The sequence below is a fragment of the Herpailurus yagouaroundi genome, unplaced genomic scaffold, assembly GCF_014898765.1.
Source record: "Herpailurus yagouaroundi ecotype Mexico unplaced genomic scaffold, PumYag 67793, whole genome shotgun sequence".
NCBI classification, from domain to species: Eukaryota; Metazoa; Chordata; class Mammalia; order Carnivora; family Felidae; genus Herpailurus; species Herpailurus yagouaroundi.
This window is the reverse complement of record NW_024420586.1, coordinates 24,999,823-25,024,912: the sequence shown is the minus strand read 5'-3', so window position 1 is coordinate 25,024,912 and position 25,090 is coordinate 24,999,823. Positions and strand designations below refer to the sequence as shown.

At 46.7% G+C, this 25,090-nt stretch overlaps 2 protein-coding genes across 6 annotated transcripts; both read right to left on the bottom strand.

The window, feature by feature from the left end:
- Window positions 1-1,169: 1,169 nt before the first annotated feature.
- Window positions 1,170-4,751, bottom strand: RBM3 (RNA binding motif protein 3). 4 transcript variants are annotated; one of them, XM_040468718.1, is made up of 7 exons: window positions 4,621-4,751; window positions 3,910-4,029; window positions 3,549-3,655; window positions 2,800-2,905; window positions 2,598-2,703; window positions 2,086-2,171; window positions 1,170-1,754 (listed from the first exon to the last, which is right to left on the bottom strand). In XM_040468718.1, exons 2-6 carry the CDS (start codon window positions 4,010-4,012, stop codon window positions 2,111-2,113), a joined length of 483 nt encoding a protein of 160 aa, XP_040324652.1. In that variant the 5' UTR covers window positions 4,013-4,029; window positions 4,621-4,751; the 3' UTR covers window positions 1,170-1,754; window positions 2,086-2,110. The 4 variants fall into 4 exon arrangements, with proteins under 4 accessions (XP_040324652.1, XP_040324653.1, XP_040324654.1 ...); XM_040468719.1 differs by having other exon boundaries at window positions 2,090-2,171; XM_040468720.1 differs by having other exon boundaries at window positions 2,086-2,168.
- Window positions 4,752-10,203: 5,452 nt separating this feature from the next.
- Window positions 10,204-24,806, bottom strand: TBC1D25 (TBC1 domain family member 25). Of its 2 annotated transcripts, XM_040468714.1 has the most exons (6): window positions 24,574-24,806; window positions 22,455-22,564; window positions 21,339-21,493; window positions 12,376-12,503; window positions 12,077-12,265; window positions 10,204-11,801 (listed from the first exon to the last, which is right to left on the bottom strand). In XM_040468714.1, the coding sequence occupies exons 1-6, from the start codon at window positions 24,691-24,693 to the stop codon at window positions 10,440-10,442; spliced, it is 2,064 nt and encodes a 687-aa protein (XP_040324648.1). In that variant the 5' UTR covers window positions 24,694-24,806; the 3' UTR covers window positions 10,204-10,439. The 2 variants fall into 2 exon arrangements, with proteins under 2 accessions (XP_040324648.1, XP_040324649.1); XM_040468715.1 differs by lacking the exons at window positions 22,455-22,564; window positions 24,574-24,806 and adding an exon at window positions 14,435-14,544 and having other exon boundaries at window positions 21,339-21,432.
- Window positions 24,807-25,090: the final 284 nt, after the last annotated feature.

Below are 25,090 nucleotides of genomic sequence, written 5' to 3'. Positions count from 1 at the left end.
AAAAAAAAAAAGAATCTCTCCTCAAATACCCAATATCCAAGTGGTGGTGGTAGCCATGCCTTTACCTGGTCCTGGCTCAGTGGGCCAGACAGCTCTGAGAAGTTCTCCACCTGCTAAAGAAGATTCACAAGTGCTTGGGTGAAATGGTCCTTGAGGCCTGTCCCAACTAGCTGGGACCAGGAGGCTTCCACTACTGGGACTCTCACAATACAGGGACCCATAGTCTGTCAGGGTGCTGTAACAATACCAGACTGGGTGGTTTATAAACTCAGTTCCGGAGGCTGAAGTCTGAGTTCAGGGTACCAACTCGGTTTAGCTATGGTGAAAGCCCTCTTCTTGTATCCTCACATGGCTGAGAACGGAAGAGGGAAGGCACCACCCTTTATGACCCCACCTAATCTTAACCACCCAAGGGCCTCACCTCTGAATACCATCATACTGGGGAGGGGAGAATTTTAACATAGGACTTTTGAGGGAACACACAGAGTTCACTAACACTCTGCATAAATGAGGGAATAAGGCTGTTCATGATGTTCTGGAACCTACAATCTGGTGGTACTTGGCTTTCTATCAGCCAGGTGGAAGCCACAGACTCACTGGAATCAGGACTGAGGAATGAAGACGAGCTAAGGTACAAAAGCAGACCAGACTGGGGCACCTGGGTAGCTCAGTGGGTTAGGCATCAACTCTGGATTTTGGCTCAGGTTATGATCTCCAGATTCATGAGTTTGAGCCCTGTGCCCGCCTCTTCGCTGACAGCAGAGCCTGCTTGGGATTCTCGCCCTCTCTGCCCACCCCTGTGCTCTCAAAATGAACTTTCAACATTTCAAAGAAACCGGAAATGCTGTTTATGCCAATGTTTAAATCCCATATGATGCTTTAATTCTCAGAACAATCCTGTGATGGCACCCACCTGATGCTCAGAGAAACTAGGGAGATGCAAACCCAAGCAGTCTGATTCCCAAGCTGACAGTATTCAAAACAATGGGAAGAGGTCATCTCAGGGACCCACCCCCACACTTCATGTATATATATCCCAACCAAACTCAGAGACTCTTTTGGCAACCACTGCTTACCCCCCAACTATATTCCTTCCTGAAAGCCTCCCCTCTTAATCTCCTATTTTAAGTTTGAAAACTAGGTTGAACAAAGAAAAAGCACTATCAGTATCAGTTTGTTTTCACATTTCAACTTTTTAATCAGCTCCGTGAAAGACATCCTAAATGCTAAGTGAAACACAACAGAGTATTTTTTTCTTCCAGTATTAAAGAAAAGGACATTCACAAGTTCTAAGAAACTTCTGTGTATCAGGGTGGTGACCTTGAATAAAAACAAAAAAACCCCAAATCACCTCTAATCAGGTTCTTGCAGCTGCATTTAGAAATTGCTTCCTAATCACGATAAATATTGTATACAGGTTTTTAAAATGTCCCTAAATGCACATCATCTGAAAAAAAAAAAAAGTGACCAAACATTTTTTGCCATAGCCCGTAATCCTGACAGCCCAAACTAAAAAACTGGTAAGAAGAAAAAGACTCTACAAATGTCCCAGGACTTGTCTTTAAGTGGGAGGAAAAACTTTAAAAGACATATGGAACTTTCTAAAAGGTCTTTGTAACAAGCTACCTTGGGAGCTCAATTCAAAAATAGAAGTTGATGTACTAAACAGATTTTTCAGTGCAGCTCCAAAAATCTTTATAAATACAGCCATTTGGAAGGATGATCCTGGATCAGAAGTTTTATTCCTTGTGTATCTGAGAACAGTAAGAAGGGGGAGAATTGTAATGTTGGGAAGGCACAGGCAAACATGCTCACCTCCCAGGGTTGACAAGGAGTGCTGAAGGCTGGACAACAGCAATACCGCTTCATCTCTTCCATGCCCAGCAAGTGTAGATTATAGGGGAGACAAGTTTTTAGACACGCCCCACCCCCAGCAGACTAGCCCTGACAAGGCACCTGAGAACAAAGAGGCCTAGGAATGGTGTCAGGTGGGACAGGTGAAGAATGTGCAGGCAGAAGGGGAGTGAACGAACACGACAGGGCTGGTGGACAGAGGTCTGCTCAGTGGCAACACATAAGCCTCACCTACATTAGGTGCACATGCCTCACCTCAGTTGTCATAATTGTCTCTGTAATTTCCTCCTGAGTAGCGGTCATAACCGCCCTGGCTTCTGGGAAAAAACACACGTCAGCATTAACAAGAATGTATTACATACACCTTGATATTAACAATCATACTTATTTACCTATCCTGTCATTTTTGACGTATTATAACATACGCTTCAGTGTGTAAAATGGGATATATTCAAGCACATGAATACTGTACAGAAATCACATAATTACGTGTAGGATACTTACAGCATAAATGCAATATACACAACAAATGATATGTGTTATGTACATTATGTCTACGCCATCTTACAATTAATGCGCTATACAGAACCCAGAACGTGTTAAATTTCATATTTATACTTTCATTGCATTTTGTAGAAACAAATGCTAGTAACATTAAAACGGGCACGTATGAACTCTCAGGCAGCTGAGCTCTTAAGAAGGAAGCAGTGCCACCAGAGTACCCCAGTCCCTTGGCTACCCACCTGCCACCATAGTCTCTGGACCTTCCATATCCATATCCATATCCATACCCATATCCTCCAGGTCGACTGTCGTATCTGCTACTCCCATAGCCCTGGTCCCCACCACCTACAGCAGATCAAGAAAAAGTTAAAAGGCAGTTGTCCAGACAGAGGTCACTAACAAGTGGCTCCCTCCCATACCCAAACTTACCACTGCACCTACCTCTAGAGTAGCCGCGACCACGCCCATGGGCCCCAAAGGCACCCCCTCTAGCTCCCCTGGCCGACTTGCCCGCGTGATCCACACGGATCTGGCGACCATCCAGAGACTAGGTGTGGGGAGACACAAGGAGGATGGATTGGTGGTCAGACAGGACAGTGGTAAGGGAAGAATGGGTAGGGCAGGTGGGCAAAAGAGCCCAGAAACTCCTGCTGGGCACCAGGTTCTGGGTGCCATGTTCCAGAACAAGCTCCTTTGACCACAATGGCTTTATCAGGAGCTATAGAACCCCACAAAATGACCTGAATCCACCGTGTTCCCCCTGCTACTACTTACATCTTGACTGAACTCAGGCCGAGTTCTCCTCCCCACTCCTATAAGCTGCCCCACTATTAGGGCTAGACAGACACCTCTCTTGGTTTGAGACTTCAGAGTCCATCCCAGAAGACTCACGAGGTCCTCTCCGGGCCAGGCCCGCAGGTCTGCAGACTCTACTACCTAAGCCCAGGGCAGGTCAACCATCCACAGGTGGCTTCTCGGCCTCATGCAGGACCAGTCGTCGCCTCCCAGGCAGCCCGGCTCTGTCTGCCGCTGCCCTCCACCCCCTAGAACAGAAGGCAGTCACGCTCCTGTGAGTGGGCACTGCGGGGTTTGGTGGCCGCGCTGCCCCTAGCAGACACAGAAGGAAAAACAGAAAGAATACTGGAAGTGGCAGATGGGGGCAGGGCCCCTATGCAGGCAGGAGGCCTCACCTCTCCATTCATGGCTCTCATGGCATCTGAGGCATGCTCTGGGTTGGTGAAGGTGATGAAACCAAAACCCCGGGATCGCTGAGTCTCCCGGTCTTTGACAACGACCACTGGGGGAAAGGAGAGAGAATGTGGGTAAAAAGAAATGAAAGCGACAAAAGACCATCGGGTAGACAATGAACTTCTCCCACCAATCCTCAATTGAAAACTATGGAATTCCTGTAAAACTACACCTTAGGCCTAGCAACAGGAAAAGCAAAATGTAAAAGCCTAGGGTCCTGATTTTTCTTATATTTTTTGAAATGCAAGGCTCCCAAGACTTTCACAAATACCCCACTCATCACACATCTGGCTCATGTCTCACCTTCAGAAATAGGACCGAAGCTGCTGAAGTGGTCTTCCAGAGCCTGCTCATCGGTGTTGAAATTGAGCCCTCCCACGAAAAGCTTCCCTTCTTCAGAAGACATGGCAGTCAATTCGGGTACTACGGGGAATATGAAAAAAAAAGGTGGGAGAAACCGTGGACATGGGAAGAAAAAAGCTGAAAATAAGAAAGAACGGGAAAAAAAGGGGGGCAATAAAAAGTAGACAGTAAACAAGAGGCAACTAAAGAGAGAACACGAGCAGAAAAGGCGGGAATCCGCGGTATTGGACCAGGCAAGCGGCCATTTGCAGGCCGCTTTCGCGCATGCCCAGACCACCCTCCACCACCACGCCCGTCATTTTGTCCCGTTGCGCAGGCCCACAACATCCCCGCGTTCCCTCAGTGCCCGGAGAACAAGATGGCGCCGGTCACGCGGGGGAAGAGGAGCCCACAAACTTGACTGTCGCGCGGCCACTGCCGCCACAGACGTCGCCAACCCCTCCCAGCATTCCTCGCACTCGGCTATGGCACACCAGCCTCCCACCAACAGCAAAGTTTCACTCCTGAGCACGGGACCCGCCCAGTCGGGAGAAGCCCAAGCCTACGTGTCAGAAGCCGCTGCTCTCCCCACTCGTGCACCTCGCTCCTAGCCGGCACAGCAAACATCAGTGAGGCGAGGAGCAGGTAGCCCGCAAGACATGCACCACTTACCTGTAAGTGAAGCAAAAAGACCAGAAGAACAGCTACCGCCGCGGAGAAGAGAGACTGGGAAGACTGCCGCGCGGGAAGACGCTTGATAAAGCCTACGTAGCGAGTACGTCACGGAACGTCCCCCGCGCGCACGAGCGTGCATGTTCATTGGCTGAAGCCAGCAAGGGCGGGGTAAAGGGGTGCGAAGGGTAAGGGGGCGTGGAAAGGGGTGGGAGGAAGGTACGGCAGAGCAAACGGACCAATATCCTCAGCACGCTTCCGGGCTTGGAGGCAAGCTTCCTGTAATTGATGCGCCCTGCGGTCCACATCCCTTCACTGGTCCAGCGGTCTCCATCCCTTTTGCGCTCGGACCTTTCGCTTATACCCCTTTCCGTCCGTGACATCACCCTCGCTATCCTTGACCTGATTTTCCCCCTTGGTTCCGACGTGTCCCTCGCCATCACAGTCGTCTTCCTGAAGGGCCCTGACGACGTAATTACCATCTTCAGATAACTTCCTTCACCTCTCAGTCCTCTCATATACCTGAAGGGCCCGATGTTTTATCCCTCACTGTCCCTGCCGTTCTAACCCTTCACAGTCCTTAACGTCAGACCCTGCGATTTCTCAGTGTCTAATCCTGATCCCTATTTTTACTTCTTTGTACCCAACAGCTAGCTGCCTGTCGTGGGATCCTTTTTCCTGGCGTCATTACTTCTCATTTCTGACTTGAGCCCTCCTCCTTATCTGACAGCTTCCTGAAGCCAGTCTCTTGATTTCCCTGGCAGTAGACTGCCTGTGATACCTTCTACAAAACAGGATGCTCCAATCTTCAGAGGGAATAAATCCCAATCCACAGAACCATTTTTGCTATCACTCAGGGTTCCCGAGCCCTTGATCCGCAGAAAGGACTTTCACAGTACACAGTGGAATTATCTAAAGCAGAGGCTGAGCTCACTGCTCATGATTTGGTCTTCTCCAGCCTTCAGGGTGTCTGAGCTCTGCATCAAGGAGGACCGGGTTAGTCTGCTCTCAGAAACTAAATTTCTTATCCATAGAATGAACCCCTTCTGAGGGTCAGCCCTCCCAACACAGACTAGATTTGTTAACTTTCAGATTACGGTATGGTACACATCCACAAAATGGACTTGTCTGGCTTTTGCCATATCCAGACCTCCTATGCCCGGGATGGATATGAATAGATTTCACATTGTCCACATATATAATGGCCTTAGATAGCCCTCAGAGAATCTGAGCCCCCATGAAAAAAGAAGTACTTGTTTGCCTTTCAAAGTGTCTGATCTCTGATCATATTCTTACAGTTCATGACACATCCTCCTTGTTGTTCCATGCAAACCCCTCATTTTATTTATTCTTTTAATCCTGCACCCAACTGTTGTTCTCTTCCTCCCACAAGTAATCATTTTATTGGACTTAAAGTGTATATTTTTCAACTTCTCTTTCCTGATAAAAGTATTGAAAGCTATAGGTTTCTCTTATTAACTGATTTTGCTGTGTGCTACAATTCTTTTTTTCGGGTAGTGTTATATTATTTAGCTGTAAGTATTTCTTTTTTAACATTTTATTTATTTATATTTTTAAGTAAGCTCTATGCCCAACGTGGGGCTTGAACTCTCAATGCCAAGATCAAGAGTTTCATGCTCTACTGACTGAGCCAGCCAGGTGCCCCTAGTTGTAATTTTTTTTTTTTTGAGAGAAAGAGTGTGGGCCCGCGCGGGGGGGGGGGGGGCTGGGGCGGGGGCAGAGGGAGAGAGAGAATCTTAAGCAAGCTCCATGCCCAGTGCAGAGCCCAACAAGGGCTCCATCTCACAACTGTGAGATCATGACATGATGAGCTGAAATCCAGACTCAGATGCTTAACTGACTAAGCCACTCCGGAGCCCCTGTAAACATTTCTAAGGTTTCTTTATGATTTCTTCTTTCATCCAAGGGTTATTTAATAATGTTTGTTTCCAAAACTGGGGGCTTTTTTTTTTTTTTTTAGCTTTTTGATGTTTCTAACTTTATTGTATTATGGTCAGAGATAATGCTTAATATTGATACTTTTGAACTCATTGAACTTTTCTTTGTGCCCTATCGTGGTCTATTTTTGTAATTGTTAAGTATAAGCATAAAAGGAGTCTTCTCCGTTTGTTAAGTGGTGGGTTATACAGGAATGTGTTTTTATAGGGGCACCTGGGTGGCTCAGTCGGTTGAGCATCCGACTTCAGCTCAGGTCATGATCTCAAGCCCCATATCGGGCTCACAGCCTGCTTCAGATCCTCTGTCCCCTTCTCTCTGCCCCTTCCCTGCTTGGGCTCTCCCAAAAATAAATGAATATTTTAAAAAAAGAAAGAAAAGGAATGTGTTTTATATATATGTAATGATTATATATCGAGCTTAAAAATGTATTGTTCAGCACTCCTTAGGAGTATATGTGTTTATGGTAGACGTATCTTCCTTGTCAATCAGTCTATGTCCTTCTCTTTTGTGATCTTAAATTGTATTGTTAGCTATTGGGATGGTTATCCCAGCTTTCTTTGGGTTATTAGTCTGCCGTATCCTTTCTTCATCCTTTCATTTTCAACATTTCTTAATCTTTGTGTATGTTGTTGGACCTTTTTTTTTTAATCCAATGAGTGTCTGTGTTCTAAATATTTGTGTTATTGCTATTATATTAAAACTTCTGACATCCCATTTCATATTCTCCATTTACAGTATTTTTCTGTTCCTTTTTTCCTATCATACTCATACCTAATATTTTCTTTGGGTCCTTTTTATATCACTTGTTCTGGTTTTATTTTTTCTTTTAAAAAATTTAAAAAATTTGAGAGAGAGAGAGAGAGAGAGAGAGAGAGAGAGAGAGAGAGAGAGAGAGAATGAGCAGAGGAGGGGCAGAGAGAGATGGAAACACAGAATCCGAAGCAGGTTCCAGGCTCTGAGCTGTCAGCACAGAGCTGGACATGGGGCTTGAACCCATGAACCCAGAGATCATGACCTGAGCCTAAGGTCGGATGCTTAACCAACTGAGCCCCCCAGGCGCCCCACTTGTTCTGGTTTTATATTCTAATATTGTCTCTTATTTATTGTACTTAAAATTCTTCATGTCTGTCCCAGTACTTCTGCTTCAGACATTATATGTCATCCAGTATGGTAGCCAGCCTCTAATATAGCCCTCAGTGATCCCTGCCTGATGGTATTCACATCCTGTGTAGTTCCCTCCAATGTTGTACCAGGGTTGGTCTGAGTGACCAAGAAAATACAGCAGAAGTGATGGTATGTCATTTCTGAGGTTAGGTTATAATAGCCACTACAGTTCTGTCTTGGTCGTGGTCTCTTGCCTGCTTGTTGGGCCCACGTGTTGTGAGGAGCTGCATGGAGAAGCTCAGGTGGTGAAAGACTGAAGCCCCCTGCCAACAGCCTCATGAGTGGGCTACACTGGAAGTGGGTCATTCAGCCACGTCACACATTCGGCTGACTGCAGTTTGGGCTGACAATTTGACCGAAGCCTCAGATGAGACCCTGAGTCAAAACCACCCAGCTGAGTGGCTCCCAGATTCCGGACACTCAGAAAATGAGAAAATCAATGTTTGTTTTAAGCTGTGAAGTTTTGGGGGTAACTTGTTATATGTCAATGGCTAACAAATGCATCCAGTCTACTGTTCTCTGGAGGCAGTTATGCTACCCTGGTGTCTAGTTGCTTTGGTGGTGAGCTCGCGTTCTCCTGATGTAAGTGTCTGTTCTGGCATATACAGCATATTGAGGGAAGGCTGAAGGCCAGATTCAACTCTGCTCAGTCACCTGGAGTGAGTCAAGTGGTGTCCCTTCTAGCACACCACTTGACAATTCCTCTGAGAGGTTTCATCTTTAAACCCCAAGAGGAGCCCATCTCCCTAGGTGTCACCACCAGCCCTGGTGTCTGAAGGGGGGCCCGTGGAGGGGTGATTGCCTCTGGCTGCTCATTTCTTCCCCTCAACAGGGTTCTTGCTGCCCTGATGGTAGCTCCCCAGTCAACTGTAAGTGGTTTGGATGATGTCTGCAATGAGGGGCATATAAGAGCCTTCCCAACACAACATGGGGGAGAGGTAAGAGCCAGAATTTAAACCTATCCCATATTTGCTGCCTGCAGCCATCGCCACCCAAAACATAGTCCATTTAGAGACAGCCTTCCATTTTCCCATAGGTCTTCATAGCTGTGCTGTGGTTTCTGGAACTCATGTTTCCCTCTAGTTACTCCAGGGTTGCTTTCAGGCAAGGGAGTCAGTGGCTTGTGCTGTTTGCCACCTTGGCACGGACGAGAAACCCCAAGTGTCCTCAGGGACTAATAGAGGTTTCTGCCCTTCAGGGTATCCGAGCTGCCTATTCACAGAAAGGACCCCTCTGACCCTCAGAGGTCCCAAGCTGCTATACACAAAATTGACTTGTCTGACCCCTCAAATATCTGAGCTCATTACTCACAGAATGCACCCAAAGGGTATCAGCTGGTGACTGACAAAGGGGACATTTCAGGTCCTCAGAGGGCCAGATGCTCAATCTTGGATAGCCCTTGGATGGCATATGTCTGAGCACCTTATCTGCACTTGGGAGTACCCTAGACACAGAATGGTCTTGTCCTGTTTTTCCGGTGCCTGAGCCCTCATCATAGTAATGGTCAGCTTCCCCTCCAAATACCGGGTCATGATGGGAACCTTTTAAGGGTGATCTCCAGCTTTATATGGCATTCTTGAGGGAGACAGATGAGAGGATGGCTGCCCCAATGCCTCTCATCTCAGCCTAGTGCAGCAACTTCTGGCCAGGACCTGAAGGAACCCAGTTGCCTAACCCATCATTTGCCATGTCCTTTGGGGAGGACAGCAACTGGCCTACAGAAGAATCCACCTTCTGAGAAAGTAAGTGGGGAAAAGGGCCTTCTTTTGATCATTATATTCTCAAATAAGTGGGTGACTTCTTTTAGGGCCTGAGTTTTATCAGTGCTTGATTTGTGTGCCAACAGAAGTGGGAGAGAGAAAGCTGAGGAGTGGTTTCTATTGCTAACTTGTTAAGACAGGCCCTCGTGAGCTGGAAACCCAATTTAGGGCTTAGAGCCCGAGGCATGGCAAGGCCACAGTCCCTCAGGCTGGTCCCAAAGCAAGTGACAAGAATAGCCTCAGCCCCCTGCCCAGGACTGCCAGCAGTAAGACTCACAGGGGAAGGTCTGGATCCTAGAGATGGTGACATGTGGAATGGCAGAAGTGGCTGGCCCAACATTTCTAAGTAGCCTATACCGTCCAGTCTGTGTGAGGAGTCTTGCCCTTTTGGAGTCAGGAACTAACTCTCTCATCCCTCATTTGGGGCCTGTCCTGAAAACATACATTCACAGCCATAATCCAGTCGCTCCCAGGCAGACAGATGTACCACAAAACAGCCTCAGGCCATCTCCAGGCAGTCCTTGACCTGGGCTCTCCTTTGAGAACCAAGCCTCAGCACCCACTCTCCTGCCACTGGGGGAGCAGGAACCACCCTCCACCAAGTGAAGTTATTTCAGCTCCATCAGGTTAAGAGCCCCTGGGGACTCCATCTATAACAAAAACCAGAGAGGGCGGAGAAATACACAAGACCACAGCAACGTTCATGTGTGCAAAGTATAGTTGTTAAAAATGAAACAACATAAACTGAGAAAAGAGGCCGTGGCCTCCACAGGGCAGTGCCAAAGCATAGTCCCATACTCTCAGACCTGGGGAGAGAGGACCCTGCACTCCAACAGGTCAAGGGCTGACAGGCAGGGAGGTGGCGTCTTATGTGTAGGCCCTCATGGCAAAGAACAGAGACCAGGTGGGGCTGATGGTAGGCTGCAAGCAACCTGATCAAGACGGGGCTGTGGCCTCGGCCCCCTCCTCTGAGTCCCACACCTCTGACTGCAGGTAATCAGCGAAGAGAGACTTGGCCCGGCGAAGGACACGCCCCAGGTGGTGTTTTCGCACGAGGCGGTCAAAGTGCATGGCCAGCTCATTGTAATCTAGCCCGTTGCGCATGATGTGGTCGCGGTGCTCCAGCAGGATGGCGAGGCAGAGGAAGAGCATGAATGGGTTCCCCCGACCAAACTCCTGGGGTGGGGGCAGGCCCAGTGGGGGTGGGGGTGGCAGGGACTTCCCAGGTTCTTGTGGGGAGCCCAACTCTGGCATCAAGGGGGATCCTGCAGCCACATCACCAGCAGGAGAGGCCTCTTGGGTGGATGGTGGAGATGAGGAGGATGGGGAATCAGGGTGGGAAGAGGAGGAGAGCAGTGGGTCTGAGGAGTTCAATAAGGGCTCGGAGAGGGACTTCGAGCTGATAAGGGCAGCTGGGTGGGGCAGCTGGACCCGAGGGTCCCTCCAGGAGCCCGTGTTACCCCTGAGTTGCTGAAGGTCATCCAGACTGGCTTGTCTCAGGAGACGCCCCCCACCACCAGGCCCCTGGCTGGTCGTGACCAAGTGGTCAACAGCATCTTCAAAAGCACTGCTTCCTCCACCAGCAGGCCTCAGCATGTGCCTCTGTCGCATGGGCCTTCCCCTGTGGCCACTGAAGCCAGTGTCTGCCACTTGACTGGGGGGTCCGACGAGCTCTACTTCATGTTCAGGAGGATCGGGTGGCAGCGAACTCCAGGTGACCTCAAGCATGCGGAGGGCATCATCAAAGGCGAACTCACGCTTCAGTTCAAGCAACAACCAGCGGTAACAGAAGAACAGGTCATCAGCACCAGCTTCTTGTAGGTACTGATAAAAGTCAGGGTCAGCGTGTCGCAGCAGCAGCTTAAGGTGGGCGAACTTGGTGGCCATGGCTCGGCCGTCAGGATGGAAGTTCGCGGCCAGGCGCTTCATGATGCCACAAAAGCAGACGAAGGCATGGCCTTCATGGTCCATGACGGCGAGGATGGGCGAGGCAAGGTCGCTCATGCCCTGGCAGTAGGACACCTGTGGGTGGGTAACGGCATAGGTGGTGAGCAAGTCGTGCAGTGCCCGCAGGTGCGGGCCATCCTCAGGCCCCGCATAGTAGGGGTGGGCCCGGTCCGTACGCAGCACATCCTTGAGGACTGTGCTGCGGATGAATTCCAAGTCCTCAGGGCTTGCTCGCTGTGCCCACTCGCTCTTGAGCTGTTCATACTCGCGACTCTTGCGTTTCATGTAGTCCATCCGCTCGCGGCCTGTCAGCCCATCTGGGTACACATTCAACAGGTACCGCCACACCACCTGGCCAGGGACAAAAGGGATAAGGCTGAGGTTCTACAAACGAGCCACCACATCCCAGTGTATATCCAATACCATCCACCCTGTGGCCTTGGGGCCTTTGTCTTCCTTCAGAAAAGTCTGCCTTCCCACCTCTGCCTCTAGCCCTCCTGAAGGAGAGCTTGCTGCTCTGGAACATGTCCATGCCATCCCATGATGGCGTGGTCTGCTGCATGTGTCTCATATGCTGTTCACGACTGCACGAGTGATGGATCTGATGAGTGACCGAGGCGGCTCACCTTTCGCAGGGAGGGTTCAACACCACCGTGATAGATCCGCAGGCGTAACTCCTCGGGGCGGGAGAGCTGGCCCTCGTGGTTCAGGTATGTGTGAAACTCAGCATCGCTCAGGGGTGGCTTGAAGGGCTTGACATCTTCCCCATATGACCAGCTCAGCACCTGTTGGACCTTAGACAAGGTGCGGCCCACCTGTGAAGGAAGGAGGGGGAAAGGCCACCTGTCAGCTGGGCAGGTGCCAAACAGCATGCTCAGAGTCTGGGGCGCCAGCTACAGCTGGCCACAGGGGTCCCTGAAACCACCTGAGAGAGGATAGACTGCGTGAAGGGCAGGGCAGCTGTCGTCAGCGATGACCGTTTCTCAGCCAGCAGCACATCAGAACCAATGACATCCTTGGGGCTGATTATGTCCCAGTCTTCCAGCAGCGGGCCTAGGCACACAGAATGACACAATATGAGAATGGGGGTCAGAGTCCCAGACCGCAGGGCTGGGTTCCTCTCCTACTACAGCCAGGCTACCCACGGGGCAATGAATGACTCCCACCTTCTCTTCCCATGTCATCCAAATCAGGTGAAAATTAAACCATGAATAATTCTTTTGTGGTAACGGTCTCACAAAATGGCTGGGTAGACTCTAAGCAATATTTTAATGTATGAAGTCATAGTTATTGAGCACTTACTGTGTGCCAGGCACTGTGACAAGGGCTTAAGTTTAATAGAAATAATAAGAACACTAGATAACATTACCAGTTCCATGGTGCTAAGTGCCAGGAAGTATTCTGAGCCCTTTGCAAATATTGACTCATTTAACATTCACATCCATAGTCTCTAAGTTAGGCACCATTATTATCATGATTCTTTCTATGAGGGAACAGGCACAATCAATAGAAGATAGTTGCCCAAGGCCTCACAGCTAGTGAGTGAAAGAACTGAAATTTGAAGCCCAGGCCCAAAGCTCAAGAGCCCAAACTCTTTTTTTTTTAAATGCTTATTTATTTATTTTGAGAGAGAGCATGTGAGCAAGGGGGGGGGGGGGGGGAGGGAGAGAGAGAGAGAGAGACAGAGAGACAGAGAATCCCAAGCAGGCTCTGCTCTGCCAGTGCAGAGCCTGTCATGGGGCTCGAACCCACAAACGTGAGATCATGACCTGAGCCAAAATCAAGAGTCAGACCCCTAACTAACTGAGCCACTCAGGCACCCCAAGGGCCCAAACTCTTTTTAAAAAATGTTTAGTTATTTTTGAGAGGGAGAGTGAGTGAGTGAGCGAGCATGGGAGGAGGAGAGAGAGAAAGATAGGAAGACACAGAATCTGAAGCAGGCTCCAGGCTCTGAGCTGTCAGCACAGAGCCGGATGCGGGGCTCAAACTCACAAACTGCAAGATCATGACCTGGGCCCAAGGCGGAGGTTTAACCAACTGAGCCACCCGGGTGCCCCCAAACTCTTAATCTTCTATTCACAGTAGCCTTCACCCCACAATCGGTAGAGATTACCATGATCATTCTCATTTTGTAGATGGTGACAAAAAAGGTTGGAATGGTAATTGGCCAAGACTTGACAGCCAGGAAACGGTACGGCTGGATCTGAATCTTGTTTACCGGACTCCAGAGCCCAGACAGATTTTAGAGAAAGTATTTGTGTCTTAGAGGAAATAGCGCTATACTGGCTCTCTCCAGTTTTGACCCTTGGAATATCAATAGAAATTTGTCTCTTTCCTCTCTTCTTTACTTCCCCTCACATCCTGTCTTCCTACCACAAATGTGATGTGGTGGCTGAAGTGGCAGTGGCCACATGAAGGGAAGTTTGAGAAACTTAAGAGATGTCAGCCCTGGAACCACAGAGCTGCTAAACTCACAACAGCAATGTCAAACTCTATAAACTCTACAATATGAAATCTTACAATACTTGATACAATATCAAACTCTACAATATGAAGCAAATCAACTTTGGTTTGTTTAAGCCATTGTAATTTGCAGGCAAATGCTGTCCCTAAGCAGCATGTCCATGGAGTCCACTGTGCCTTCTGCCACACAGCTGAGGGAGGAGCAAACTCGAGGCCCTATTTGGATGTCACTGCCTCTCCCTGGATGTCTCATAGAGCACTGAAAACCTAAGGGATCCAAAAAGAGAACCCAAGATCCACTTGCGACACGACCTCCTCCTCTGCTCCTCATGTGAATAGACAGTGTCTCTATCTGTTCATCTGCTTGAGCCAGAAACCTGAGAGACATCCCTGCAGCCTCCCACTCTCAACTCCCAGGGCCAAACTGTCACCAAGTCCTGTGGCTTCTGCCCGCAGAACATACTTAAACTCCACCTCTTCTCTCATCTTGGCTTTGTAGCCTGAACCACCACATCTCTCACCTGAAACTCCCTCTTTGTTCCTCTCCACTCTCTCCCAACAGCTGCCAGAGTGGTCTTTCCAAGGCATGAAAACACTTAACAGGTAAAATGATGAAGGTCAAACCAATGGTCTGAAAGACCAAATATTAAAAAAAAAGAAAGAAAAAGAAAAACAAGGGGCACCTGGGTGGCTCAGTCAGTTAAGCATCCGACTCTTGGTTTCAGTTTAGGTCATGATCTCATGGTTCGTGGGTTCGAGCCCCAGCATCGGGCTATGCGCTGGCAGCACAGAGCCTGCTTGGGATTCTCTCTTTGCCCCCCTCACTACCCCTTCTCTGTTCGTTCACTCTCTCTCTCAAAATACATAAACGTTTTTTTTTTTTTAATGTAAGACAAAACAGAAGAACCCCTTCAAGGTGCAGAGCTCGAGCTTGACGATTTGAGTAAAAAAAGTAGAGATACCTGGAGGACTAAGATGCAAATAGTTCTGTTCCTCAACTCTGGAAGCAAGAAGACGGTGGCCTGTGGCACCCATGGAGCGCTGAGAAGAAACGCTTGAGATGCATGGGCCCCCCACCCAGGCAAGACAGCACATATCAATCAAGGCCAAAGAAAGACATTTTTGGTCAGAGGAGTACATGTAACCTGTGCACCTTATTGGAGAATAAGAAGTTCTCTAAGCAAATGACTACTGAATAACTTCAGGGGATCAAAGTGGGGGAAGGCAAAAGGGAGAGCAAATAGTGACAGGCCACAAGTTTTTAATATGTATAGTGAAACGTGAAATGACAAAGATACCACTGATGAGGGAAACAAGGCAATAGAAAATGTAGCTTCAATTAAATCTCCTTACAGCTTGCAGCCCACTGATAGATATCTGAAACATGCAGGGTGACCCTGTCCAAGGAACTCATGGATGCCTTACTTCCTTCATGTTTTTGTCGAATTAAAGACTAAAAGTAACCTTATGTTAACAGCAGCTAGCCCCTCAAGGTCCTAAAAGTTTTACTTTCAAATTCCTTAGAGACTTACACTATCCCTAACTCCCATTAACTTAAAAGTGTATAGTCAGTCACTTCTCACAACCCCAGTGCAGCTCTTTCTGCCCATGGGTCCTGTCCCTGTGCTTTAGCAAAATCCCCTTTTTGCACTAAAGACGTCTCATGAATTTTTAGCCGTTCGCTCAAGAACCCCATCGCAATGATTGGGAGTTTGTAATATTAAGTGTTACATTAGGATTCCTGGGACACAAGTGACCTACTATAAAGAAAATAGAATGATAGCCTAGAATTTAAAAAGAAATTACTGGGGCGCCTAGGTGGCTCACTTGGTTGAGCGTCTGACTTCAGCTCAGGTCATGATCTCATTCGTGGTTCATGGGTTCGAGTCCGTGTCGGGCTCTGTGCTAACAGCTCAGAGCCTGGAGCCTGCTTCAAATTTTGTCTCCATCTCTCTGCCGCTCCCCTGCTCGCACTCTGTCTCTCTCTCAAATATAAAATAAAACATAAAAAAAAATTATAAAAAGAAATTACTAACTAACCGAAACCCAGAGGTTAAAAGTTAGGGAAAAGAGGAAAAATAAGAATTAAAAGTGTCCCAAAGCTTCCATTTCAAGGGCCTGTGAGGGTGGGAGAGACTGGAGGGGAAAAGATTTCACTGTCAATTGTGTAAAAAAAGCATAAATCCTGCTATGGGGTTTCTATGAGAGACATACCTAAAACTAAATGATAGAGGAAGGCTGAAAATTGAAGAAATCTAAAGGTATATGTGGTAAACACTAACAAACAGAAAGGAAGTGCAGCCATGTGAATGTCAGAAAAAGCACTGTTCAAGACCAAACATATTACAGGAAAAGAGAGAGATATCCTATATTGACCAAAAAAAGAAAGAAAGAACCCATTAATAGAATGAGCAAAGGATTTCTATGAGCACAAACTTATCCCGTGGTAAAGCCTGATCTGAACTGCCATGAGACTATATATAGTCTTTATGTAATCTACTAAGTGGGAATGCGCACACATTTCCCTGAAGAAGCATCCAAGTGTTTCATTATGGGGTGCTGTTCCAGGCTCTGCTTGTGGTATTACATAATATATGGTATGCGTACTACATTTTCTTATAAACTTGTCAAACTTCCCAAACCCTGAATTAATATACAAATTCTGTGCAATGCCAATCAGAAGCCTAACAGGGTTTTTCCTGGAATTGGATACAATTATTTTAAGGATCATATGAAAGAATTCACATTTTTTAAGAATAGTTAAGAAAAAGAAGAGCCAAGAAAAAGCACAGTGGGAGGATGGCAATGCTTGCCTTATCAAAATTAACCACAAAACCAATGTGATAAAAATATGGTGTTAGCACAGCAATATAAAAATGGAGCCAATTAGTAGAATGTGATAGAAAGCCCAGAAATAAATCCAAGTACACACGAGAATTCAGTGTATGATAAAAGTGTCATTTCAAATCAGTGTAAAAAAGGTGTATCTTTAATAAATGATACTGGCATAATTAACTGTTTATCTGGCATTTTTTAAGAGCTAAGTGTACTTACCACAGTGTTCACAGAGTAGAGATTTATATGCAAAAAATGAAAATAATGAGCAGGGGCACCTGGGTGGCTCAGCTGGTTGCATGACTTCAGCTCAGATCATGATCTCACGGTTCATAGGTTCAAGCCCTGCGTTGGGCTCTGTGCTAACAGCTCAGAGCCTAGAGCCTGCTTCAGATTCTGTGTCTCCCTCTCTCTCTGCCCCTCCCCTGCTCGTGCTGTGTCTCTCTCTCTCTCTCAAAAATGAATAAACATTAAAAAAAATTTTAAAGAAAATAATAAGCATATAAGAATAAAATGTAGGAGAATATTTGTATAAGCTTGTGGATGGGGAAGATGTTCCAAAGAGGAGACACTCAGAAATCATACAGGTGTGTGTGTGCATATATATATATCTCCACTGTTATTCAACATAGTGTTGGAAATCCTAGCCTCAGCAATCAGAAAACACAAAGAAATAAAAGGCATCCAAATCAGCAAGGAGGAAGTCAAACTTTCACTCTTCGCAGACAATGTGATACTCTATGTGGAAAACCCAAATGACTCCACCAAAAAACTGCTAGAGCTGATTCATGAATTCAGCAAAGTCGCAGGACATAAAATCAATGTACAGAAATTGGTTGCATTTCTATACACCAATAATGAAGCAGCAGAAACAGAAATCAAGGAATCAATCCCATTTACAACTGCACCAAAAACCATGAAATACCCAAGAAGAACCTTAAACAAAGAGGTGAAAAATCTATACACTGAGAACTATAGAAAGCTTATGAAAGAAATTGAAGAAGACACAAAAAAATAGAAAAACATTCCATGTTCATGGATTAGAAAAATATTGTTAAAATGTCAATACTACTCAAAGCAATATACATACTCAATGCAAACCCTATCAAAATAACACCAGCATTCTTCACAGAGCTCGAATAAACAATCCTAAAATTTCTAAGGAATCAGAAAAGACCCCCAAAAAGCCAAAGCAATCCTGAAAAAGAAAACCAAAGCTGGAGGCATCACAATTCAAGACTCCAAATTATATTACCAAGCTGTAATCATCAAGACAGTATGGTACTGGTACAAAAACAGACACATAGATCACTGGAACCTAGAAATGGACCCACAAACGTGTGGCCAACTTATCTTTGATAAAGCAGGAAAGAATATCCAGGAAAAAAGATAGTCTCTTGGGGGCACCTGCTGGCTCAGTTGGTTAAGCATCCCAGTTCGGCTCAGGTCACGATCTCACAGTTGGTGAGTCGGAGCCCCGCATCAGGTTCTGTGCTGATAGCTCAGAGCCTGGAACCTGCTTCGGATTCTGTGTCTCCCTTTCTCTCTACTCCCTCTCAAAAATAAATAAAACATAAAAAAAAGAAAAGAGAAAAAGACAGTCTCTTCAGCAAATGGTGTTAGGAAAACTGGACAGCAGCAACATGCAGAAGAATGAACCTGGACCACTTTCTTACACCATACACAAAAATAAACTCAAAATGGATGAAAGACCTAAATGTAAGACAGGAAGCCATCAAAATCCTATAGAAAACAGGCAACAGCCCCTTTGACCTTGGCTGCAGCAACTTCTTACTTGACATGTGTCCAGAGTCAAGGGAAACAAAAGCAAAAATGAACTATTGGGATCTCATCAAGATAAAAAGCTTCTGCACAGCAAAGGAAACAATCAGCAAAACTAAAAGGCAACCGATGGAATGGGAGAAGATATTTGCAAACGACATCAGATAAAGGGTTAGTATCCAAAATCTATAAAGAATTTATCAAACTCAACACCCAAAAAACAAATAATCCAGTGAAGAAATGGGCAAAAGACATGAATAGACACTTTTCCAAAGAAGACATCCAGATGGGGGCGCTTGGGTGGCTCAGCTGGTTAAGCGTCAGACTTTGGCTTAGGTCATGATCTCATGGTTCACGGATAGAAGCCCCTGTCAGGCTCTGTGCTGACAGCTCAGAGCCTGGAGCCTGCTTTGGATTCTGTGTCTCCCTCTCTCTCTGCCCCTCCCCTGCTGGTGCTGTGTCTCTCTCAGTCTCTCAAGGACAAAAAAACGTTAAAAAAAAAAAGGATATCCAGATGGCTAACAGACACATGAAAAGATGCTCAACATCACTCATCATCAGGGAAATACAAATCAAAACCACAACGAGATACCACCTCACACCTGTCATAATGGCTAATATTAACAACTCAGTCAACAACAGATGTTGGCGAGGATGTGGAGAAAGGCTAACCCTTTTGCACTGCTAGTGGGAATGCAAACTGGTGCAACCACTCTGGAAAACAGTATGGCGGTTCCTCAAAAAATTAAAAATAGAACTACCCTATGACCCAGCAATGGCCCTACTAGGTATTTATCCAAAGGATATAGGAGTGCTGATTTGAAGGGGCACATGCACCCCAATGTTTATAGCAGCACTATTGACAAAGCCAAAGTATGGAAAGAGCCCAAATGTCCACTGACTGATAAATGGATAAAGAAGATGTGGTATGTGTGTATATATATGTATATATATACACATGTATATACATACACATACATATATGTATACACACACACACACACACACACAAAACGCACCATAGAATATTACTCAGTGATCAAAACGAATGAAATCTTGCCACTTGCAACAATGTGGATGGAACTAGAGTGTATTATGCTAAGCAAAATCAGTCAGAGAAAGATATCATATGAATTCACTCATATGTGGAATTTAAGAAACAAAACAGATGAACATAAGGGAAGGGAAGCAAAAATAAGATAAAAACAGAGAGGGACACAAACCTTAAGAGACTCTTAAATACAGAGAATAAACTGAGGGTTGCTGGAGGGAAGGTGAATGGGGGGATGGACTAAAATGGGTGATGGGTATTCAGGAAGGCGCTTGTTGGGATGGGCACTGGGTGTTATATGTAAGTGATGAATCACCAAATTCTATTCCTGAAATCATTATTACACTATATGTTAACTAACTTGTATTTAAATTAAAGATAAAAATAAATAAAAATAAAAGAAGTTCTTGTCTCTGGCTACCTTTTTCCATTTGTCTCTCTGCCCATCTCTGTCATTATCTTTCTCTCTGACTCTAGTTTTTTTCTCTCTCTCTCTCTCTGCCTCTCCTCTTTTCAAGGCTGCCAATCTTAACAAGCCCATAATTTCACAGAATCAAATGGTTAAGAACAAGGACTCTGGAGCTAGTTTAGCCACCACCTGGGTTCAAATCCTGCTCCTCCACTTACTGTCTGTGTGACATGTACAAGTCCTATCCCTTCTCTGAGCCTCATCTATAACATAGGGATAACCATCATGCCTACCCTGTAGGATTGTTTTGACAATCTAATGAATATTATGGGTGTAGAATGGTCCTAAGTGTTCGACACATGTTAGCTATTTGTGTTAGTATGACGTTAGTAATACCTTGGTCATCCCAAATGGGCATGTGAATTTTCTGAGGCTTCCACTCCACAACTTTTTATTAAAAAAATTTCAATCTACAATAAAGTTAGAAAGATGAATACATTGAACACCTATATGCCCTTCATCTAGCTCCCTTGTTCACATTTTTGCCACATTTGCTTCATCTCGCTCTCTCCATATAGATACCTGTTTTTTTTTTTTTTTTTTTTTTTTGCTGAATTATTGACAGACATCATGACACTTTATCTCTTAATAGTTAACGGTGTTTTTACCAAGGACATTTTCCTTTGGCAGCCATGATACCATTACCATACCCAGGACATTTAATATTGATACAATATTAGCATCCAATATATGGTTTGTAATTAAGTTTTTGGGTCCCTGTCTTAATTTATCTGTGTGCTCCCAGGAACCAACACAGGCAAGAGTCAGGGAACAAATATAAGAAGAGATGAAGTGGCTGAGAGATCAAGGCAATGATGAATGAGTGAGCAAGTGTGCAAACAAATGAGTATGAGTCAGGATGAATGAATAAATACAACCATCATTATTATAATCAGTACTGTTATATTTATGTGTTATTATAATGGAAACATACAATACTACACCTCTATTGTTATACTGCATTATATAATTATAACCTATATCACTAGGTTATATGTTATAACAGTAAATATAATTATGGTTGTTAGAGGTAATATTTTTTGAGCTTCCACTACGCAACCATGCAGTGTTCCATGATTTTCCCTGTTTAATCCTCACGATGGCCCTAAGATACCATTTTTTCTACTTTACAGATAAAGAAATTGAGGCCTAGTGGCCAAATCAGCATTTGGACCTAATATACCTTGTTTCCAAGCCCACTGTGAGGGACTGTACTGTAAGGGGTGGAGTCATCCTTTAGGGAAAGGGTGGGTCCCAGAGCAGTGCCCCCAGGGTGCCAGATACTCACTGTCCTCAGTGGGCCGAATGTCTACACGCAGCTGCAGGTAAGGTTTGGAGGCTGTGGCGAAGGCTGTGCTGAGGTCCCAGTCAGACAGGAGTGAGAGGTAAGTTTCCTGCCCGAGCCGATCCCGGCCTAGGTAGCTGATGCCAAAGTTCTTCTTCCTGGATAGAGGAAGTATGGCAGCTCTCAAGTGCCCCAGTGCCCCAGAGGCCTCAGGGACAGTTTCCACAAGATGCCAGGGAAGACCGAGACAATGCTGAACAACTATCAAGTGTTGGGTACTGTGCCAAAGACTGTGGGCAGCTTGAGATCAGATTGATTATCTCTACTTTGTTACACAAACCCAGAAGCAGATACACACCTGCTTGAATCTAGAGGGCACACTGAAAAAGAATATTGGTCCCCTCTAGGGAGGGTAACAGGGTAGTTCAGGGAAAGAGGTGGGAAGAAAGCAGCCTTTCTACTGCATAAAAAATAAAGCAATCTGTATGTTTATTTTTCACAACAAAAAATGTTTATGCAAAAAAGTCAAACAACAACTAAGAATTTGTTCTTCACTTACACTTGTGCAACCATGCAATGAAGTATGTTGTGTGATAACTAAGGTAACCATGGACACAGCCTAAGTATTCAACACTTTTGTACTCTTTGAATTTGCTACCATGTGCACGTATTCCTCCAAAATAACAACCACAACAAAATAACCATCACATTACACCTGTCCCCAAGAGACACCACTTTTCATGTATCAGGTTGGCAAATTTTCCAATGTTTTCTAGTAACCAATGTTTTTGAGGAAAACAGGCATTTTATATGCTGCTGGTGAGATTGTAAATCAGTAAAAAAAAAAAAAAAAAACCTGTCTGGAGAGCATTTTGGAAACATCCATTGAATTTTTAAAAAGCATACACCCTTTAACCCAGAAATACTACTGCTAGGAATTTATCCTGAGTACATTTCCCCAAATATTCCCAGATAGGCAAAAGTGGCAGTTCACTGGGGGAGTGTTTGTAATAATAAAACAAACAAACAAAATCCCTACCAAACAACAACTTAAAAGCCAAACAACCACTGTTGAGGTGGGTGGCCTAATGGTTGGTCCCCCAGCATCCCATAACTCACCCGTTTAAGTCAAAGGCTCGGATGAGGATGTGCTGTAATACATCGAGCGAGGTGATCTGGGGGTCGACAGCGAAAGAGCGGAACTCGGGTGGCAAGAAGTTCTCACACTTCTGGGGAGAGAAGACACAGGGTAGGCCACCAGGGTCTACATCACCACGATGAAGTGGAGTGAGGGATAGGAGGCAAGGTCATACAAGTTGGGGGAGGGGCAGATGGAGGCAGATGTTCTGGGCCATGGTGAGGGCTTTGGTTTTTGACTTGGAGGGTCCTGTGCAGAGGAAGGATGTGATCTGACTTAGGATTTAACAGGATCCTCTGGATGCTGTTGGAGGAACAGACTGTTGGAGGCAAGGGAGAAAGCAGCAGTCTAGTGAGGACGAGGCTACTGCAATAGTCCAGACACCCAATCCTTCTTTTTAATTTTTTTTTAACGTTTATTTATTTTTTTGGGACAGAGAGAGACAGAGCATGAACGGGGGAGGGGCAGAGAGAGAGGGAGACACAGAATCAGAAACAGGCTCCAGGCTCTGAGCCATCAGCCCAGAGCCTGACGCGGGGCTCGAACTCACGGACCGCGAGATCGTGACCTGGCTGAAGTCGGACGCTTAACCGACTGCGCCACCCAGGCGCCCCCCAATCCTTCTTTTTAAAAAAATGTTTATTTATTTTTGAGAGAGAGGGGTGGGCAGAAAGAGACGGGTACAGAGGATCCGAAGCGGGCTCTGTGCTGACGGCAGACAGCCCAATGAGGGGCTCGAACTCGCGAACCACGAGATCATGACCTGAGCCGAAGTTGGATGCTTAACCGACTGAGCCACCCAGGCGCGCCCACCCAATCCTTCTTCTGTGTCCCCCCAATGGTTTCCAGGATCACCATGTCCAGTCTGGCCTCCATTAAATCAATACTCCATGCTGCACCAATTTGGCACATCTATCGACAATACTCCCCTGCTTAAATCTCTTCAAAGGCAATCTGAGGGTCCCCAGAAGGTGGGTCTATAGGACCCTAGCCAGCCTCTCTTCAGACAGCTTTTTTGAACTTTACACTCTGGTGCTACCAAATGGCTGGAAGTTACTTTGAATACATCCTGGCTCCAGGACTTTGCTTGTGCTGATTCCCCTATCTGGAAAGTCCTTCCTGCTTTCTTCAACTGGCTCACTCACAGCTCAGGTATCAACTCTTCTGAATTCCCAAGCCTCTACCTTAGAGCTTCCTGTATTACCCTGAGGTGATCTGTTTACTTCTTTCCAGAATCTACCTTCTTCTCATCAACACCAATGCCACCACCCTAGTCCCAGCCACTATCACCACTTGCTGGAACTATCGCAACAGCTTTCTTAGAATACATGCCAGAGGCCCTTCACAATCTGCCCCTCTTTTAATTCTTTGCTTTACCCCCCCTACCCACTCTTGACCTTGCCCTCTCGCTCCAGAAATATGGGAACCTAAGGGAATATACCAAGCTCATTCCCACCTCCTAGCCTTTGCCCTTGCTTTCTTTCTGCTTCCATTCTTCCTCCGGTATGCACATAGCTGATTCCTTTTTTATTTGGGTCTCTGCTTCTTCAATATCTCTGTAGGGACTTCCCGGTACAACCTTGGCTAAAGTAACTCCCTAGTTCAGAGGCTTTTTCGTTATTTCCTCATGGCGTTCACCAGTGTCCAAAGCATCTCATTTATTTAGCTGTTTGTCTTACCGACAAGCGTGTCAGCTCATCCAGGGTGGGGACACGCAAGAAAAGTGTAGTCTTAACACATGTTAACTGACTTCAGCACCTCCTTTTCAGACACCAGCAGCTCCCCCTCATTCCTCAGGGCCTCACTTCTTAACTATTAGGGCCCCTCCCCCAGCTCTAGAGCCCCTCCCCTCTATCCATAATCTCCACCCATCCATTTCTGAGGTCCCTACCCCTCCATTTTCTCAGGCCCTGCCCAGCACTCCCAGGTCCTGCCTCCCCCCCACCCCACCCCCGTCCCCACCACTGTCATTCCGCCCTCAAGCCTCGCCCCTCAGGTAACACCCCAGATCTCGGGTCCCGCCCTCCAACCTAGGGCAGTCACTGCCTTCCCCTCCTGTGGACACCCCAGTCGGGCTGGCCGACCAGCTGTCAGCCTCACCTTGACTCGTACCCGTACCACCTCTCGCTCCTCCTCCTCAGCCGCCGCCGCCTGGGCTCCCCCACCAGGTGGGGGCGCTCCAGAGCCGACCAAGTCCGAGGATCCTGAGGCCGACGCCATCCCGCCGCCAGCCGTCTCAGGGCGACGGTTGACCGTTGCCCCCTACTCTCGTGAACACTCCAGAGTGCAGGCGACCGCGGCCCCACCTTGCGCCTGAGCGCAGGCGCAGAGGGCGCCGTGCGACCCTGCCCCCCCCCACTGCCCCTCCCACCTGGCACAGGGTGGAGACGGCCTCTACGCATGCGCATAGGATGCCGTTGCCAGGTATCCCGCCCCCAAAGCCGAGTGAATTGCCTCACTTCAGCCAGTGCGCAGGCGCTTACTGAGGTCCCACCTCCCCTCGTCTGCGGCTTGGTTGTTTGGGCACTTTACTTCCGGATTCAACCACTTGTGTTACAGTAACCACCCATTCAGGCGAGAGGCATGGGCGGGGAAAGGAAGCTGCTGCGCTTGGCGT

Bases quoted from the DNA above. Each gene is read 5' to 3' on its own strand.
- TBC1D25 (XM_040468714.1), bottom strand. From the start codon at position 24,693: ATGGCGTCGGCCTCAGGATCCTCGGACTTGGTCGGCTCTGGAGCGCCC. The intron at 21,494-22,454 runs GTGAGTTATGGG...TCCTCTATCCAG, and splicing joins CGAGCCTTTGACTTAAACGG to GAAGAAGAACTTTGGCATCA. The intron at 12,504-21,338 runs GTGAGTATCTGG...CTGTGTGCCTAG, and splicing joins CATTCGGCCCACTGAGGACA to GCCCGCTGCTGGAAGACTGG.
- RBM3 (XM_040468718.1), bottom strand. From the start codon at position 4,012: ATGTCTTCTGAAGAAGGGAAGCTTTTCGTGGGAGGGCTCAATTTCAAC. The intron at 2,704-2,799 runs GTAGGTGCAGTG...GATCTGCTGTAG, and splicing joins TGGTCGCGGCTACTCTAGAG to GTGGTGGGGACCAGGGCTAT. The intron at 2,172-2,597 runs GTGGGTAGCCAA...GTTTTTTCCCAG, and splicing joins TCCAGAGACTATGGTGGCAG to AAGCCAGGGCGGTTATGACC.